This window comes from Orcinus orca, chromosome 15, assembly GCF_937001465.1.
Source record: "Orcinus orca chromosome 15, mOrcOrc1.1, whole genome shotgun sequence".
Classification (NCBI taxonomy): Eukaryota; Metazoa; Chordata; class Mammalia; order Artiodactyla; family Delphinidae; genus Orcinus; species Orcinus orca.
Window position 1 is genome coordinate 74,815,663 of NC_064573.1, and position 16,798 is coordinate 74,832,460.

The following is a 16,798-nucleotide window of genomic DNA, read 5'->3' on the forward strand; positions in this document are numbered from 1 at the left end:
CTTTTCTGCCACCATGTTTTCAAATTCATCTGCTTAAACTTCGTAAATCCCCACTCCTTGGAGATGTGAATCTTCTGGGGGCCAGGGAACTTGAACTCAGCCTGTGTAGGGCCTCAATCACATGCTCCTTGCTCTGCAGCTCGGTGCGGATGAACATTATGACTTGGCCAATGTGGACCCTGGCCACTGTGCCCTGGGGCTTTCCAAAGGCACCGCGCATACCTGTCTGGAGCCTAGATTGGGGACCGCATGCCGGACATGAATGTCCACTGGAAAGGGCTGTCTCCAAGGTCCCTTAGGGCAACCCATACAGGCAACAGGCTGCATACACTACTGGGGAAGTAGTATTTTATCCCCATCTTACACTTGAGGAACCAACGCACAGAGAGGTTAAGTAACCTACCCAAGCCACAGCCAGTAAGTGCAAAGCTGGTATTTGTACTAGAGGCTGGCTTCAGGGTCTGTGTTCTAATTGTTACTGCCTCTTCATGCCAGAAACTTACTGCTACTATTTAATATTAAAAAAAGAAAAAAACCTCCATTTTTAAACTTTAATACATGCCTTAGCTTCTTCCTAAGCAATAACATCCATAAAATTATGTGTATTATTTTATATGCACACACACACACACACAGACACACACACACACACAGAGGATATAAATACCCAACTAGTAAAAAACCTTTGGGAATCTCTCATCAACACAAAAGGGCTGGCATACAGTAGGCGTGCAATAAATGCAGCCATCATGCTTCTTGTCCAAACCTGAACTATATGCTAAGGCCCCACTCCTCCAGGAAGCCCTCCCTGATCACACCCACCCTAAGCTGCCCTATGGGGACCTTCTGCTCTCTGTTCTCCTAGGGGGTGTTAGGGTTGTCACTGAATTAGTGACTTCCTCTCCCCTCCAGGCTGGGGGCCACCTCAGGGCATGAACTGGGTTTATCACCTCTGTGTCCCCAGTGCCCAGGCCAGGACAGGACACCTGTCAAGGATGGTGTTTGTTTAATGTGAGGATGGGGATGAAACTGCTAACGTCCTCATCAAGGATCATGACCAAGCAGTTCCTCTTGACCCCAAGTGGCCAGGAGTTAATCATCAAACCCGGGGAGGTCACACACAGGTCAAGAAGGGCACAGACCATCTGGGCTGCCAGGTGCTGCCTGGACCTCACCTCCCATTTGATATATAGGGAAACTGAGGCCCCCCCCAAATTAATGTGACCAGCTCAGATTCACCCAGTGAGATGCTGATAGAGACAAGACATGAATGTGATCATGTCATTCCCCTGCCTAAAGCCTTCCATGGCTCCCTAGTGCCCCTGGGGTGAGGTCCAGACTCTGGATTGGCACAGGCATCCAGTGGACTCTGGTCCTTGCCCACCTCCTCAGCCCCAAACCCACATGCTGTCCCATCCTTGCCTTTTCTCTTCGAGTCCTCCTGCACATGTCTCTGTTCCTGGAACACCCCATGTTTTTCAGTTTCAGACCTTTGCTTTCCCTGTTCCTGATTCCTGACCCCTCTCAGTCTCCTCCTCCAGGAAGCCTTTCCAGCCCTCAAGGGCCAGGTGAGGTACCTGCTCTGGGCGCCCACAGCCCTACCCCACCTCTTCTTGCCAACATCTGACAGCATTGATCATAGCTGCTCTTCAGTGGTATCTTGGGGCTTCTTGAGGGCAGGGGACATGCTGTCTTGTTTGAAGCTAAAGGTCCCAGGACTTGACACATAGTTGGTGTCCAATAAATATTCTTTGAGTGAATGAATCGGTTGTCAGAGTCATTCATTTGAACAATAAATAATTGTTTGAGTCCCAATGTTGGGTATAAAATATCACAGATGAGGAGGAGCTTCAGAAGAAAACATGCCTTTCTCATGTGACAGATAATAATTGTTCCTTTATCCTTGTTTTCTTGTCTCAGACCTAAGTTGACCTTGACAGTGGTCCAGGGGAAGTGGCTTGGCATTTGGCACAAGCACTGGGCTTGGAGGTGTCTATGTCACAGCAAAGGTGGTCCAGGGTGAGAGCTAAAGGGTGCCCCTCGCTGGTTGGGTGGCCTTGGCTGAGTGAGTCCCCCTCTCTGGGCCTCAGTTTCTTCGTCTGTGAAATGGGACCAGGTAATCACATGTCTCGGACAGCAAACCGGGAGGCAATGAAGGCTGATCTTGTCCCCTTTCTCCTTCAGTGGGGAGCTGTCCCTTTAATACAGGAGGAGGGGCCAAGGCCACAGGAAGCTGCAGGAAGCTGGCAGAGCCAGTGCCCAGGCAGGCTGGTGGGCAGTGGGCTGGGGCTGAGCTGGTCTGGGGACTGTTGAGAAGGAAGGTAAGGGGGTCTGGGGCCCAAATAGGGCCCTGGGGCTCTACGTACATTTGTGAATGTGAGTAGAGGCTAGTCTGGAAAGTTCTGGGGCCAAGTTCCAGCTGAGTGGACAGAAAGTGGGAGGGTGAGACTGTCCGAAGTCCTCCCAGGAACATGGGTTCAGCTCAGGGTGCTTGTGGCCCGTCTGCCTTGGACTAGAAGGCTAGGGATCTGGGACCCTGAGGATCGGGGAGCACGTCCTGATCCCAGTGGGGTGGGGCTGACATTCTGCCAGCCAAGGGGTGGCTGAGGTTTCCCAGCCCTGGCACCAGAGATCTGACTGTTGAGCGTCACCCAGGTGGCCTCTGGGGAAAAGCGTGAGGGACAAGGGAGGTGGAAAAGGTAGTCAGTTGGTCTTTTACCCCGATTCATAGAAGTAGCAGGTGCCCTCCTGGGCGTCTGGGCTTGATAAGGCTGTTGGCAGCTTGGGGTTCACTGACGCCTGCTGTCCTCTTCTGGGCAGTCGGTATAACCAAGAGGGCTGGGGGCGCCTGGGGACTGGACAGGAGCATTTAGCTCCTAAGGACAACCGAAAGTTAAGTACTAAATGCTCACCCCTTTAATGATAATAATGCTAATATAAAAGAGAAAGTAAAGCATGGTGGGTAAGAACACAGATGCCAAAGTGCACTGCCTGAGTTTGAATCCTGGCCATGCCATTTCTAGCTGTGTGACCTTGGACAAGTTACTTAACCTCTCTGGGCCTCAGTTTCATTGTCTATAAAGTGGAGTTAATAATTGAACCTATCTCAGGGTCATTGTAATGATTATATGAGATAAAATATAAGGTGGTTGGTATAGTGCCTGGCTCAAAGTAAGTCCCATATAGTTATTAGCTATTATTATATGTGAAGCAGAGTTGATGCCTTTACTTTGTGGTCTCACGTAATTATCACAATGATCCTGTGATGCACAAGCTCTTCTCCCAGTTTGTTGTGTGGTTAGTTCCTTTGCATTTTTCAGGTTTCAGTTTTAATGGTCACCTCCTCCAAAAGGCCTTTCCTGACCTCCTGACCCAAAGTAGGTTCCCTGTTCTTCTCTTCAAGACTCCGTATATGCCTGTTTCCCTTTTAGCAGTTCTCACCATTTCTGATTGTTTGTCTATACAGTTATTTGTTGAATGTCGATCCCCTTCTGAGATTATAAGTCACCCCCAGGAGTAGATATTTGTCTGGTTCACCATGGTGTCCCCAGTTCCTAGGTCAGGACCTACACCTTGGAAGCATTCTAGAGTAACAATGAGCCTACCAGCACTGTTAGAAGACCCCAGTGAGATAATGCCTCCAGAAGACTCAGTCAGTTTCTGGTAATTGGATTCCACAAAGGATAGCTATTATTATTATTACTATTATTATTAATCTGCCCCAAAACCTGTGAGTTGGGATGTTATTATTCCCATTTTACAGAAGGGGAAATAGGCACACAGAGGTTGAGACACTTGTCTGGGTCACACAGCCAAGAAGTCATAGCTAGTTTCTAACTTTGGTCTCTGATTGACCCCAAAGCTCACATTCTTGGGCTCTGGGGCTGAGGTGAGGCCCAGGGCTGGGTATGAGGGATTTGGGTGACCCGTGGGCTACCCTCCCCCAATGCCATGCCCCGCTTAAGAATTGTCCTGGATGGAACTGGGTGGAGGTGGTTCAGGCTTTGCCATGCCTGGGGAACCCCAGGGCCATCCCAACAAAGGCCCAGAGTCAAATCCAGGGACAGGAGACCTGGAAACCTCTGAAGCGGGGAGCCCAGCTCTTGACTAAGCAAGGGTGGACGAGAAGCTTGGGCTTGTGGTGGGCGGGGGAGGTTGCAGCGCTCCGCCTAGTGGCAAATAGTGGAACTGCAGCCCCACTATTGGGCGGCCCAATGCTTTTCTGCGCCAGAAAAAAAAAAGGGAGGTGAGTGGGAGGGCAGAGCGTCTGCTCCTTAAAAAAAAAATCCTTCTATTGTTCTCCCTTCTAATGTCCTCCTTCTCTGCTTCTCGCCCTTACACACTGGTTCATTCACTCACTCACTCATCCGCACTTTGGCTTAAAACTTCCCAGCGGCTTCCCATAGCAAGTAGAATTAGAATAATATCCCAACTCTTCACCGTGGGCTGGAACGCCCTCCCCAACATCCCTGACCACCTCTCCTTGCTCGCCTCCTACTCTCACCTCCACCAGTCCCTTCTCTCAGCACCAGGAACGCTCTAAGTTCATTTCCTTCAAGGCGGTGGTTGTACCTGCTGTTCCCCCTACAGAACGCTTTTCCCTTGCTTCTCTTCTTGTCATTCATCTCAAAGTTCCCCCTTTGAGAACTTGCAGGTCAAAAGAAAGTAAATTACCTCTCAGCCAACCAAAAATGCACAAAACCCTAAACCATCACCAACAGCAAGACGGGTGGTTTATTACATTTAATAAGATGATTGGAAATTTGAACACTTAGCAGATATTTGATGATATTAAGAAATCATTTTAATATTTTTAGACGTGATAATGGCGTTGTGATTACATTAAAAAAATAAACATCGGTGAGGCATAATTTCCATAAAATAAAATTAGCTTACTCAAGGTTAGAATTTGAAGAGTTTGGACAAATGTATACTGTTCTGAAACTGTGGCTACAATGTTTCAAAAGAGTTCTTTGCTTTTAGAGCTACATGCTGAAATATTTACAGAAGAAATAATATGGGAGGAAATTTATAATAATCATAAAGGAGGAAAAAATAATAATACAGCAAGGAGGATTAGGCACAGATATGGAGAAAACAAGGCAGGCCACGCGTTGATGATTGTTGAAACTAAGTGATGGCTACACGGGAGCTTCGTCAGACAGTTCTTGACACTTTTGCTGTGTTTAAATTTTCCATAATACAAGTTTTAAAAAAAGTTTCTTTCCTGGGAGACGGCTTTGCTGACCACCCTTGCTAAAATAATACCCTCCCCTCTAGGTCACTCCTGTTTGAAATTCTGTGGTTCTGTCTCCCCAGCTAGACTGTGAGCTCCGGCAAAGCAGGGGCTTCCTCTGACGTGTCCCCTGCTGGGACCCAAAACCTGGAACCGCCTGGCACATAGTAGGTGCTCAGTAATGTCTTTTGAATGAATAATGAATGGTGAATGAATGAATTCTCCCACTCTCATTCATTCATCACCACTATTGGCCACGTTCTCCATCCCCAGCGCTGTGAGCAGCCCCAGTTACAGAAGAAAAGAGCCCCTAGTCCAAACCTCCTTGTCCAGCTGGTGAAACTGAGGCCCAGAGAGGCGCGGATACTTCCCTGGAGCCTCACAGCTTGGCAGCCATATGGCACTAAGGGCGCCAAGCGGAAGAGCTTCTCCTTCTCCCCGTTCCCTATTCTGGTCACAGGGACTCTTGGCTGGAGCTGCCTGGGCTATGATGTTTGCGCCCTCCTGCAGGCCCTCTAGGTGGTTGCTGGCATGGAGGGCCCTCTGGCGGAGTGTGCCAAGGGTGAGCACTTCCACATCGTCACACCTCTGCTGGAGAGCTGGGCACTGTCCCAGGTGGTGGGCATGCCTGTCTTCCTCAAGTATGAGAATGTACAGCCGACTGGCTCCTTCAAGATCCGTGGCATTGGACGTTTCTGCCAGGAGGTGAGGGTGTGTGGGCAGGAGGGGAGAGTGAGGTTGTACGGATGGAAGGGGACAGCTGTGGGCAGGACGAGGGGTGGGGAGAGTTGGCCTCCATGACACCTGCTTGGGTCAGCCCCCACCCACATACCTTGTCTTCCCAGGTGGCCAAAAAGGGATGCAGACACCTGGTGTGCTCCTCAGGTGAGCCCACCCCTTTCTACTTCATGCGGGTCCTCAGGGCTGGGTTGGGGGAGGAGGACCTGGCTGGAGCAGCAGTAGATGTCCAGGGCTTGGCCTCTTTTTTTTTTTTTTTTTTTTTTTTTGTGGTACGCGGGCCTCTCACTGTTGTGGCCTCTCCCGTTGCGGAGCACAGGCTCCGGACGCGCAGGCTCAGCGGCCATGGCTCACGGGCCCAGCCGTTCCGCGGCATGCGGGATCCTCCCGGACCGGGGCATGAACCCGCGTCCCCTGCATCGGCAGGTGGACTCTCAACCACTGCGCCACCAGGGAAGCCCCTCTTTCTTTCTTTTTTTTTTAATAAATTTATTTGTTTGTTTTATTTTGGCTGCACGTGGGCCTTCTCTAGTTGCGGCGAGCGGGGGCTACTCTTCGTTGCGGTGCGCGGGCTTCTCATTGCGGTGGCTTCTCTTGTCGCAGAGCACGGGCTCTAGGCGCCCGGGCTTCCGTAGTTGTGGCACGTGGGCCTCAGTAGTTGCAGCATGTGGGCTCAGTAGTTGTGGCTTGCGGGCTCTAGAGCACAGTCTCAGTAGTTGTGGTGCACGGGCTTAGCCGCTCCACGGCATGTGGGATCTTCCCGGACCAGGGCTCGAACCCGTGTCCCCTGCATTGGCAGGCGGACTCCCAACCACTGCGCCACCAGGGAAGTCCTTGGCCTCTTCTTAAAGGTCCAGTCTCATCAAGGTCATGGTCAGATGGCTGCTTTGTATGTCCTCTCCCAGCCCCCTTCCCATCATTCAAGCCTCCTGGTAGTAAGTGATAAAACCGCAATCATGCGGGTTTAAGTTACAGGCTCCAAGAATTGAAGAATTCTTGGGATAATTGGCTTTCAGGCACAGCTGGACCCAGGAGCTCTCCTCTGTATCTCTCCTTTTCTTGGCTTGTCGTTCCTCTGTACTAACTTTACTCTCATATAGACCACATGGTAGCAAGATGGCCATCCGGAGTTTTAGGCTTGCCTCCTACCATCCTACCAACCCTGGTGAAAAGGGAGTACCCCTTCCCAATGGCCTCATCAATCCATGAATTGGTTTTTTTGGCCCAGCTTGTCCCGTGTACTCATCCCTGAACCAATCATGGTTCAGGTGAGTGCATTCTCTGATTGGCTCCACATAGATCATGTGTCCACCTCTGGGGCCAATGGTGGGGCATATAAGTGTCGGGAAGGCGGGACTCCCAAAGGGGAACGGAGGGGGTGGGAGAGCAGTGTGTCAACAGGCTAATGCAAATGCCCACAGCCCCCCCCTTCTACTGCCTCCACAGGGGGTAACGCAGGCATCGCTGCCGCTTACGCTGCTCGGAAGCTGGGCATCCCAGCCACCATTGTGCTCCCCGAGGGCACCTCTCTGCAGGTGGTGAGCAGGCTGCAGGGGGAGGGGGCCGAAGTTCAGCTGACGGGAAAGGTAAGGACCTCAAGAAGGGGAGACCAGCTGAAGGGAGCTGTTCCCCCTTTACTCCCACCTCAGCCCCAAGAGATCCTGTTTCCTTTTCCGTTTTGTGAACTGTGCCTGGGACCCAGTCATCCCCGAGGATGGCTGAGCTGAGGGGTGAGTGGGATGTGTTGTATATTAAGGGCTGGGATCTGTGAACTTGCCTCTCCCCACCTCGAGGAGACTTTTCCTGTGTGAACCCAAGAGAAGCAGGAGGCTGGTGGTTACCAGGAGTGTAGCTGTCTCCCTGCACCCTCACTAACACTTGGTACTATCCACTTAAAATTTTTGCCTTTCAATAAGACAAAAAGTATAAAGAAAGATGGTGACAGCATCATCCCCCATTCTGAGGCCACCCCGAAATGAAAGGATATTCATCTGATAAGGATATCATTGGTTCACTTTATTACCCAAGAAACAGAGACCCAAACATGTCATCCTTCCCCCCTCCTGGGAAGAAGAAGAAAAAAATTCCATCCATCCATCCATCCATCCATCCATCATCCCTGGAAAACAGGCTTTTAAAAACCATCAAGGTTAAAACTAAAAGCCATATCATGGTACCCAAAAGCTGGTCTCCAAATACTTAGTGTATACAGTTTCCTTCCTGCCTGCCTGCTTTTCTGTCTTCCTTTCTCCTTCCTTCCTTCATATATTCATCCATTCATTCATTCACTCACTCATTCATTCACTCATTCATTCAACATCCTTCCGTCCATCGCCCTTTCTCCCTCCCTCTGCCTTCTTTTCCACCCCTCCATCCGTCCATCATCCATCCAACAGATATTCATTGAGCACAGACCATGTGCCTGCACTATGTTAGGCAGTGCTAAGAATACAGAGGTAATAAGACGTGGTTTCTACTCTTACAAAGCTCCAAATATTGTTGGGGAGACTCGCAGGTAACCAGGTGATGAGAATAGAACACGATGGGTCCTGCCTGGATTGTAGAAAGCACATGGCATCCATTTGTCCCCTTGGAAGCCTCTGCCTTTGTCCCAGGAGGCTGCTGGGTCCACACCAGCTCTGGTCTCACCCTCGGGGGTCTCCTCAGCCCACTGGCCCCTGGAGCCATCCAGGAGACCTCAGGCTCTGCTCCAACCTCCATAGCCGTCTGACTCCCGTCTTCTGAGGGCCTCGGTTTCTCTTTAGGTCTGGGACGAGGCCAATCTAAGGGCACAAGAGTTGGCCAAGAAGGACGGCTGGGTGAACATCCACCCGTTTGACCACCCCCTGATATGGTAAGGCTGGTGCCCCTCTCCCCATGGAACTCAGCACTGAGAGACCCTCGTTGAGTCAGTGTCCTCCCACTGGACAGAGGGGAAACTGAGGCCCCAAGAGGAGAAGAGGCTTGGAAGCCAGGCACATGGAGGTCCAGACCCCGCCTCTGCCACTTGTGTGACTCTGCAAAGCATCTCACCACCCGTGCCTCAGTTTCCACGTGTGTAAAATGGAAATGCTAATAATAAATCCCCTTGACTGAGCGTGTACTTTGGGACACATTCCATCCGTTTAGTCTTCCCCAAAGCCCTAGACATGGTTTTTTTAATGTCCATTTTACAGGTGAGGAAACTGAGGCACAGAGGGGTCAAGCTCCTTGCTGAAGATTACACAGCTAGTAAGTGGCAGAGACCTTGGGTCCCAGGTCCAGGACTTGAGTTGGGCTGGTTCCAAGTGTTACTCTGGTCTCCCCTTAACCAGACACAAGAACGCTGCCTCTTTCCAGCGTTGTGGAATGGATTAAATGGATTGAGAATGTGCCTGGGAGGTTGATGAAAGGGGGAAAGAATGAGTGAATGAATAACCTGAGTGGATGAAAGCTGAGTGAACTAAGCGTGGCAGGGTCTCCCCTGCACGTGCCACGGGTGGGGAGGCGGATGGCGACGCGGGGAGTTTGTGTGGTTGTGAGCCTGTGGGACTGGGGCCTCCCTCACCCCTGCTCCTCTCTCCTGCTCCCTTATCCTGCAGGGAAGGCCACGGGAGCCTGGTGCGGGAGCTGAAGGCAGTGCTGGGGACCCCACCGGGTGCCCTGGTGCTGGCAGTGGGGGGCGGAGGCCTCCTGGCCGGGGTGTCAGCTGGTCTGGCGGAGGTGGGCTGGCAGCACGTGCCCATAATTGCCATGGAGACCCAAGGGGCACACTGTTTCAATGCGGCCGTTAAGGCAGGCAGGCTGGTGACACTGCCGGACATCACCAGGTAGGCATAGGCTGGGGGCATTTGTGGGGCGCTAGGCTGCCCTAGGACCTCCCAGTCCCACTTAGTAGAAGTGGGGCACTCAAGGGGGTCACCTTTTTTTTTAATTAAAAAAAGTTTTTTTTTTGCCACACCATGGCATGCGGGATCTTAGTTTCCTGACCAGGGATCGAACCCATGTCCCCTGCAGTGGAAGCACAGAGTCTTAACCACTGGACCACCAGGGAAGTCCCCTCAAGGGGGGTCTCCTTAATCCTGCATGGCTGAGCTATAGGACTTTTCATTCCCCGCTTAAACCCATCAGTGTGTTCCCTACGCTCTCAGGCCCCAATCAGACTCCTCCCCATCCCACTTCAGCCGCTGGCCCGTCTTCCTGTCCCTTGAAGGGGTCATGCTCTTTCCTCCCGCCATGCCTTTGCACGGGCTGTGTCCTCGGCCCAGAAGTCCTAGGGTTCCCTCTTCTTCTTCTGGCTGTTTTCTCTCCCCTCAGAGAGATTCTCCCCACAACCCTGTCATCGGAGTTTCCCCTCCCAAGTTCTCCCTCATAGTGTCTACCTACAGTGGGCATTTATTTACTTGTTCTTGTGTTTCCTTACTCACTGCTGTCTCCCCTCCCAGACTTGGTTCTTGATAACAGCAATAACGATAATTGCAACCAACACTTCTGTAGAACTCACTATCTGTCAGGCTCTATTCTAAGCACTTGAAATGTTTTAGCTCATCGTCTGCGACAACGTCGTGAGCCTATTGTTATAAGCTATCGTTATCAGCTATTGTTATTAGCCCAGTTTTTCAGATGAGGAAACTGAGGCTCAGGGAGGCGAAGTGACTTTTCCAAGGTCACACAGCTAGTTTAGAGCCAGGGTTTGAAACCAGGCAGCCTGGTACCAGAGTCCGTACTCTGGGCCACTTAGGGCTCAGAGCCAGTTCTTATGAGCTCAGCAAAGCCTCTCCCAGGCCTGAAACACTGCCTAGCTCAGGGAAATACCAGCAGGTAGGTGATCCCAAGCACGGAGGTAAAGAGCGTGGACTCTGGAGCCAGACTACCTGAATTTGAGCCCACATTCTGCTATTGACTAGCTGTGTGTCCTAGAGCAAGTTACTCAACCTCTGTGAACTTCAGTTTCCTGACCTATAAAATGGAACTCATACATTTCTAACTCCAAGGGACAGCATAAGGATTAAGACAGAAAATCCAGGGACTTCCCTGGCGGTCCAGTGGTTACAGCTCCGTGCTTCCACTGCAGGGGGCTCGGGTGCGATCCCTGGTTGGGGAACTAAGATCCCACGTGCTGCACGGCACAACCAACCAACCAACCAAACAAACAAACAAAACCCCTGTCGGGAAATCCGAGCATCCAGCACCTTGGAAACATTCAGTGAATATTAGCTATAGCATAGACATGGTAACTGGTTATTCATGAATAAAATGAAAAAATCATTTTCTAGGCTTGGCTTTCTGGGGTCTGTGCAAGAACAACACAGTCACGGCTGCAGAGCCAGAGGGGGTGATGTGCATTCACCAGCTGTTCACGGGACACACAATTTCTGAGTGCTGCCTCTGAGCCAGGCGCTGCTCGAGACTCTTGAAATGCTGGGCCCCCGGCCCATTGCAGGATGGGAGGGGGGCCCGGGGCTGGGGAGGGTTGGGGCTGTGCGGGGAGTAGACTTGAGTCCCCAGCTCTTCTCCGCACCCCTGCCCTCCCTGCCCCACCTGCCCGCTCCTGCAGTGTAGCCAAGTGCCTGGGTGCCAGGACGGTGGCTGCACAGGCCCTGGCGTGTACGAAGGAGTTCAAGGTCTTCTCTGAGGTGGTGGAGGATGTTGAGGCCGTGAGCGCTGTGCAGCGGTTCCTGGGTGAGTAAGCACTGCCCCCCACCCGGGCTCAGAAACCAGCAAATTCCCTGGATCCCCTGGAGAGAGTGTGCTCTCTCTTGCCTGTATCCTCAGTGCCTATCGCAGGGCTGGGTATACAGTAATCAGGTAGTAAGTGCACGTTGAGTGGATGGAAAGGGTGGGGGTGAAGAAGGGGTGTGTCCTGCTGTCTCTAGCCTCCGGACTTCTGCACCCACTCTTCTTCCCTCTTGCTGCCCATCCTGGCCCTGCTCCCTATTGGTTTCATGTAACTAAGGGCTACTCAGCTATCATGGCACCTCCTCCAGGAAGCCTCCTCTGATCTCTCACCCCCACCCCACCTGGGTTGAAGACTTCCTATGCACCAATCCCAACAGTCTCATAACTGCCAGATTCTTATCCAACTACATCGCTAGACTGTGAACTCTATGAGGGCGGGGGCTGGTGTGTCTTGTTCATTGTTGTGTCCCCAGGGCCTTCCTAGCACTGGGCCTGGCAGGGAGGGGGCGCTCAATAAATATTTGTTGAGTGAATGGATGAATGTATGAGTGAGTGGAAAGGTGGATAATGAATAGGTGGATGGGTGGGTGGATAGACGGTTGGATTGATGGGCAGTGGATTGACAAATGACATGGATGAAATGGATGGAAGGATGGGTGGACACATTGATTAATGGACACATTGATGGATGGACAGACAGACAGTCAAATGATGGATAGGGGATGAATGGATGGATGGATGAATGGATGGATGGATAAAACAATGATTGATAGATACACTGATAGATGGACAGACAGACAGTCTAATGATGGATAGAGGGAGGGATGGATGGATGGAGAGATGAAAGGCGGATGGATGGAGGGATAGATGGTTAGATTGATGGATGGAGAGAGAGTCAGACAAATGATGGATTGCGAGATGGGTGCCTGGATGGCTGGCTTCATGGAATTGCAGTGCCCAGAGCCTGCTGAGCACTAACTGGTTCTTCCTCCCTTTTCCCCCCTCCACCCCTGTTCCCCTGCTCTGGGCAGATGATGAGCGAATGTTGGTGGAGCCTGCCTGCGGGGCAGCCTTAGCCGCCATCTACTCAGGCCTCCTGGGGAGGCTCCAGGCTGAGGGCCACCTGCACCCTTCCCCGGCCTCAGTCGTGGTCATCGTGTGTGGAGGCAACAACATTGACAGTGGAGAGCTACAGGCTCTGAAAGCCCAGCTGGGCCAGGGCTGAGGGCTCCTGGTTTAGGAGGGCCGGCTGGTCCCCAGTGATCCCCAAGAGGCTCCTGGACACCCCTGGAGGGGGTTGCTGGCTGAGGGGCCTCTGTGCTCATGGATGGCAGTGGCAGCTGCCCTGTGCTGCTACTCTGGCTGCCTCCTGCAGGAAGCCCTCCTGAACTGCTCCCTTTGGCTTCCCTGCAGCTCTGGCCAATAAACCCTTTCTGAGTTGGGCCTGTAACTCCAGCAGATCCATTTTTTCCGCCTCCATGAACTCAGAGAAGGCACACAGCAACCTGATGCCAGCGCTCTGATGAAGTGACTCTCTTCACATGACACAGCTTGTGCAACAAAGCCAAGAATTCAGAACTCCGGTTCCTAAGGGAATCCGGCCATGCTGAGCTCCTAACCGGGCTTCCCTTCCCTGGCGGACCTGCTCAGGAAGGGGAGGGGGACATTCTGTCACTTCTCAGGCCTGGGCTGGTAGGACAATATTACCAATCTTTATCAAGTGCTTGTCATGGGCCAGAAATGCTTCTAAGAACTTTCTATTCCTTGGCTTCTTTAACGTTCACAAAGGCACTATGAAGTAGAAACCATTATTATCGTCCCTGTTCTACAGATGGGGACACTGAGGCATGGAAAGGTGACATAACTCACTCGAGGTCACACAGGCTGGAATGTAGCCCGGCCAGTTTCAAACCCTGTGATTTTCGACATGACTCTGTATTTCTTGGACCTCCGCCTTCTTTGTGTGGTGGGACATTGGAGAAGGAGGTAGGGCCTCCAGGTCGGTCTGGACACAAGGAGGGTGGACACTGGTCCTGAAACTGGGCACCTGCAGCCCCTGGGAAGGATCTCTTCGGAAACCGAGAGAAAAGTAGAATCCTTTGTGGCCACCAGGGGGCAGCAAACTGTCTCCAATGGGGAAGCCCGGCTCCAGGCAGGTGAGACCTGCCGCAGGGTCTTCCTTGACTCCACCCAGCCGGGGAGTGCTGAGGTCCCAGAGGCGAATGGGCCCACACAGTCTGGGCATGGGGGGAGCCCAGCGCTGCAGGAAACAAGGCTCAGAGAGGGTGGGGGCCACCCTGTGTCACAGCCCTTGGCAGAACCCAGCTTCCGGCTCCCGCTGAGGGGCTGCCTCATGAGGGCTGTGTGACCTTGGGCAAGTGCCTTCTCCTCTCTGGGCCTCAGGCTGCCCTTCTGTGCTGGAGGAGGCCCACTTGCTGCTTCCCACCTCCTTTCCTGTGGCCAAACTCTTCCCTCCACCAGGTGTCTCCTCCTTCTCTCAGGCTGAGGATTTGAGAGCAGCAGTGGCCTCCCTCTGCGTCTCCCGCTGCTTCGGTTTCATCCTCCCTTTGACCGTAGACGTCGACCTCGGTTGCCAAGGTTGTCCCTCCAGAAGGCTCCAGGACCCAGCCCTATGTCCTTGTGGGTTCCTGGAATAGACACTGAGCGCTCCAGAGCGGGACACAGCCAGGCCTGAGCCTGAACTTTGTTCCTACTCACTACCACAGTGACCTTGAGTAAATGATGGTTCAGGACCTCAGTGTTCTAATTAGTAAAATGGGTTGTTTGCAGATTTCTCCTAGGACCCGGCACAGGTGTCGTCTTTCAACAACTGCTAGTTCTTACCATTTCCTGAGTGTTCCTCCTGCAACAGTGAGGGGTGCAGAGGAACTAGTAGTTATTCTTGTGTTGAGCACCTACTGTGTGCTTCGGGTCTCAGCAGTCATTTCAGTTAATCCTGCAGTAACCTATGTGGTAGATACTATTATAATCTTCATGTTTGCAAATGAAGAAACTGAGGCACAGAGCAGTCAAGCACTTACTCCAAGTCACACAGCTGAACTGGAACGCTGCTATGTAAACACCTGGGCTTGTGCCTCTAACCACGACTGCTCTCCTACCACCTTTCCTTTGCTTAAGCCACGCCTCCTGCATGCCATGCCCTCTACGCTTCTAAATCCTACACATTCTTCGAAGCCCAGTGTAAAGGCAGCCTCCTCCCTGAAGCCCCTGGGATTGCTTCAGCCAGAGACCGTCTCCCCAACCCCACACTCCTCCAGGTGAGTGGCAGAGCCCGTCTCCACTCCAGGTGCTCTGTCTCCCACTCAGGCTTCCTGTCCTTGGCTGCACTCTTGGGAGACCTTTCAGCTGCCATTTGCTCCTCTCCTGGTCTCGGCAAGCTTGAGATAAGAACCCGAGGGGCCTGTTGACCCTGTTCAGATAACACATGTCAATTACCTTGGAGTAGCCCTTCCTGGTTGACATCCAAGGAATGCCAAGGGCAGGGCGGAGGCACAGGGAGAGAGCAGGACGTGGATGGTTGAAGCTGAGGTGATGGTTGTTATGACCTGATGTAGCAGGATGGGCACTGGAGCTGAGAAACTATTGCCATTCTGCCTTTGCCCTCCTGGACCACTCAGTGGGGGAAATGGGGAGCCTACGAAGAGGGTCCTGGGAGCACGAGATTTTCTGTATTGGTCCAGGGCTCTGTGGAGAGCACTGAACACTGGGTCACCAGGTGTGTGTACCTGCCTGAGATATACCCAGCTTCCCCATCCCAGCTGGGGCCCCTCTCCTGGGAGGGGGGCCCTTTGGTTCCCTGTGGGTCCTACCAGCCGAGGTTCCCTCTGTCTTCTCATCCCCTGGACTCTAAAACCCCTGCCTCCAGGGGCTGCCTCCGTCTAGTCCTTCACTCCAGCCTTAAGCCGAGGTGACGGTTGAAATCCAGCCTTTGGTTGGCAAAGGGGGTGTTTTTACCCCAGAGCTGGCCCCAGGCATGGCAGGGGCATGGGAAGGCGGACCAGGGTTATGCCACTGCTGCTCTCCTTTCTCCAGCCTGGGCAAGAGCCCAGTACAAAGCAGATACGTGCTCCAGTACCTTCAGAGAAGGGTCTGACCCTCAGTTGTGGACACGATGACTCAGACTGGCTTTATGTCCCAAGTCATCTGTGCATGGCTGTGTGCTTTTGTACCTGTGGGCATGCATGTATGTTTGTGTCCATGTGTGCGAGAGTGCATGCACTCATGTATTTATGAGGCAACACTTGCAATTCATTGAAGGATTTCCCTCAAACCGTGTAGAGCTTCACATTTTTGCACTTGGGACTTAGAATCCAGTCACTAGCCAGGCATCAAACTCAGATGTATACGATGAAGCAGGTTGGGGGCTAGACATTAGGGAGTGGTGGGGATTGGAGCAAACGGGGAAGCTCATATTCTGCCTAAAGGAGGTGGCCACTGCTCAAGTTTATCCAATAGCAGGTCCAGCATAACAGATCTCCTAATTGCTTGGTGTTAGCTCAGATTCAAAGCAATTTAGGAAAAGCCTGCATATTTATAAAAAGGCTCTGGACAGGTCCTGCAGGGAAGGAGGAGGAACCTGTGACCCCAACCTCAGCCAATCCAAGCACTGCATTCTCTCTGGCCATGGTGACTGGTTCAGGGCAGGCCCAGGAGCCAAACTGTCCAATCAGAGCAGCTCTCAGGAGGTGAGCTGGGAATTGTTTGGCAAATTCTGGAGACATGTTTGATTGCCACAACTGGGTTGGGGGAGCGTGCCCCTGGCACTAGGTGGATGAGGTCCAGGGAAGTTGCCCGACACCCTACAATGCACAGGATGGCCCCCACGGCAAGGAGTAACTGGACCTTAGAGCAGTAGAGCCGAGGTTGGGAAACCCTGTGTTAGGCAAATCTCATCTCTTCTGGGCCTTTTTCTTGGGATGGGGGAGGTGTCTCTGGATTATTTCTATTTGTGTATTCCTGGGAGATGGCATGCTGTTTTAATTGTTATCACTTTATCAAGCAACTACTCAATGCCTGGGAGGATTCCCTGTCTTACACATGAAGAAAGGGATGCTGAGAGAGAGGCAGAACCCAGGCCCACTCCAGAGTCAAGGACCCTAATTACCATAACAGCCAGAGTAGCCAGGGGTTCCACAGTGGAGGAAG

The 16,798-nt window shown here is 52.3% G+C and overlaps 1 protein-coding gene and 1 non-coding gene across 4 annotated transcripts; one reads left to right on the plus strand and one right to left on the minus strand.

Annotated features, from left to right (window-relative positions):
* Nucleotides 1–277: 277 nt before the first annotated feature.
* On the minus strand, nt 278–414 carry LOC117197294 (small nucleolar RNA SNORA70). Its single transcript, XR_004477869.1, has one exon. It is a non-coding gene; the product is annotated as a small nucleolar RNA SNORA70 (small nucleolar RNA).
* A 1,821-nt stretch (nt 415–2,235) lies between these two features.
* Nucleotides 2,236–13,073, plus strand: SDSL (serine dehydratase like). Of its 3 annotated transcripts, none has more exons than XM_033408638.2 (9): nt 2,237–2,321; nt 5,320–5,403; nt 5,747–5,941; nt 6,082–6,121; nt 7,421–7,560; nt 8,740–8,828; nt 9,556–9,783; nt 11,511–11,635; nt 12,664–13,073. In XM_033408638.2, the coding sequence occupies exons 3-9, from the start codon at nt 5,768–5,770 to the stop codon at nt 12,855–12,857; spliced, it is 990 nt and encodes a 329-aa protein (XP_033264529.1). In that variant the 5' UTR covers nt 2,237–2,321; nt 5,320–5,403; nt 5,747–5,767; the 3' UTR covers nt 12,858–13,073. The 3 variants fall into 3 exon arrangements, with proteins under 3 accessions (XP_004281511.1, XP_033264529.1, XP_033264531.1); XM_033408640.2 differs by having other exon boundaries at nt 2,261–2,321; nt 5,281–5,403; XM_004281463.3 differs by lacking the exon at nt 5,320–5,403 and having other exon boundaries at nt 2,236–2,321.
* Nucleotides 13,074–16,798: the final 3,725 nt, after the last annotated feature.

Coding starts and splice junctions, on each gene's coding strand:
- SDSL (XM_004281463.3), top strand. CDS start 5,768: ATGGAGGGCCCTCTGGCGGAGTGTGCCAAGGGTGAGCACTTCCACATC. Junction 6,122..7,420: donor ACACCTGGTGTGCTCCTCAG/GTGAGCCCACCC, acceptor CTGCCTCCACAG/GGGGTAACGCAGGCATCGCT. Junction 11,636..12,663: donor CGCTGTGCAGCGGTTCCTGG/GTGAGTAAGCAC, acceptor TGCTCTGGGCAG/ATGATGAGCGAATGTTGGTG.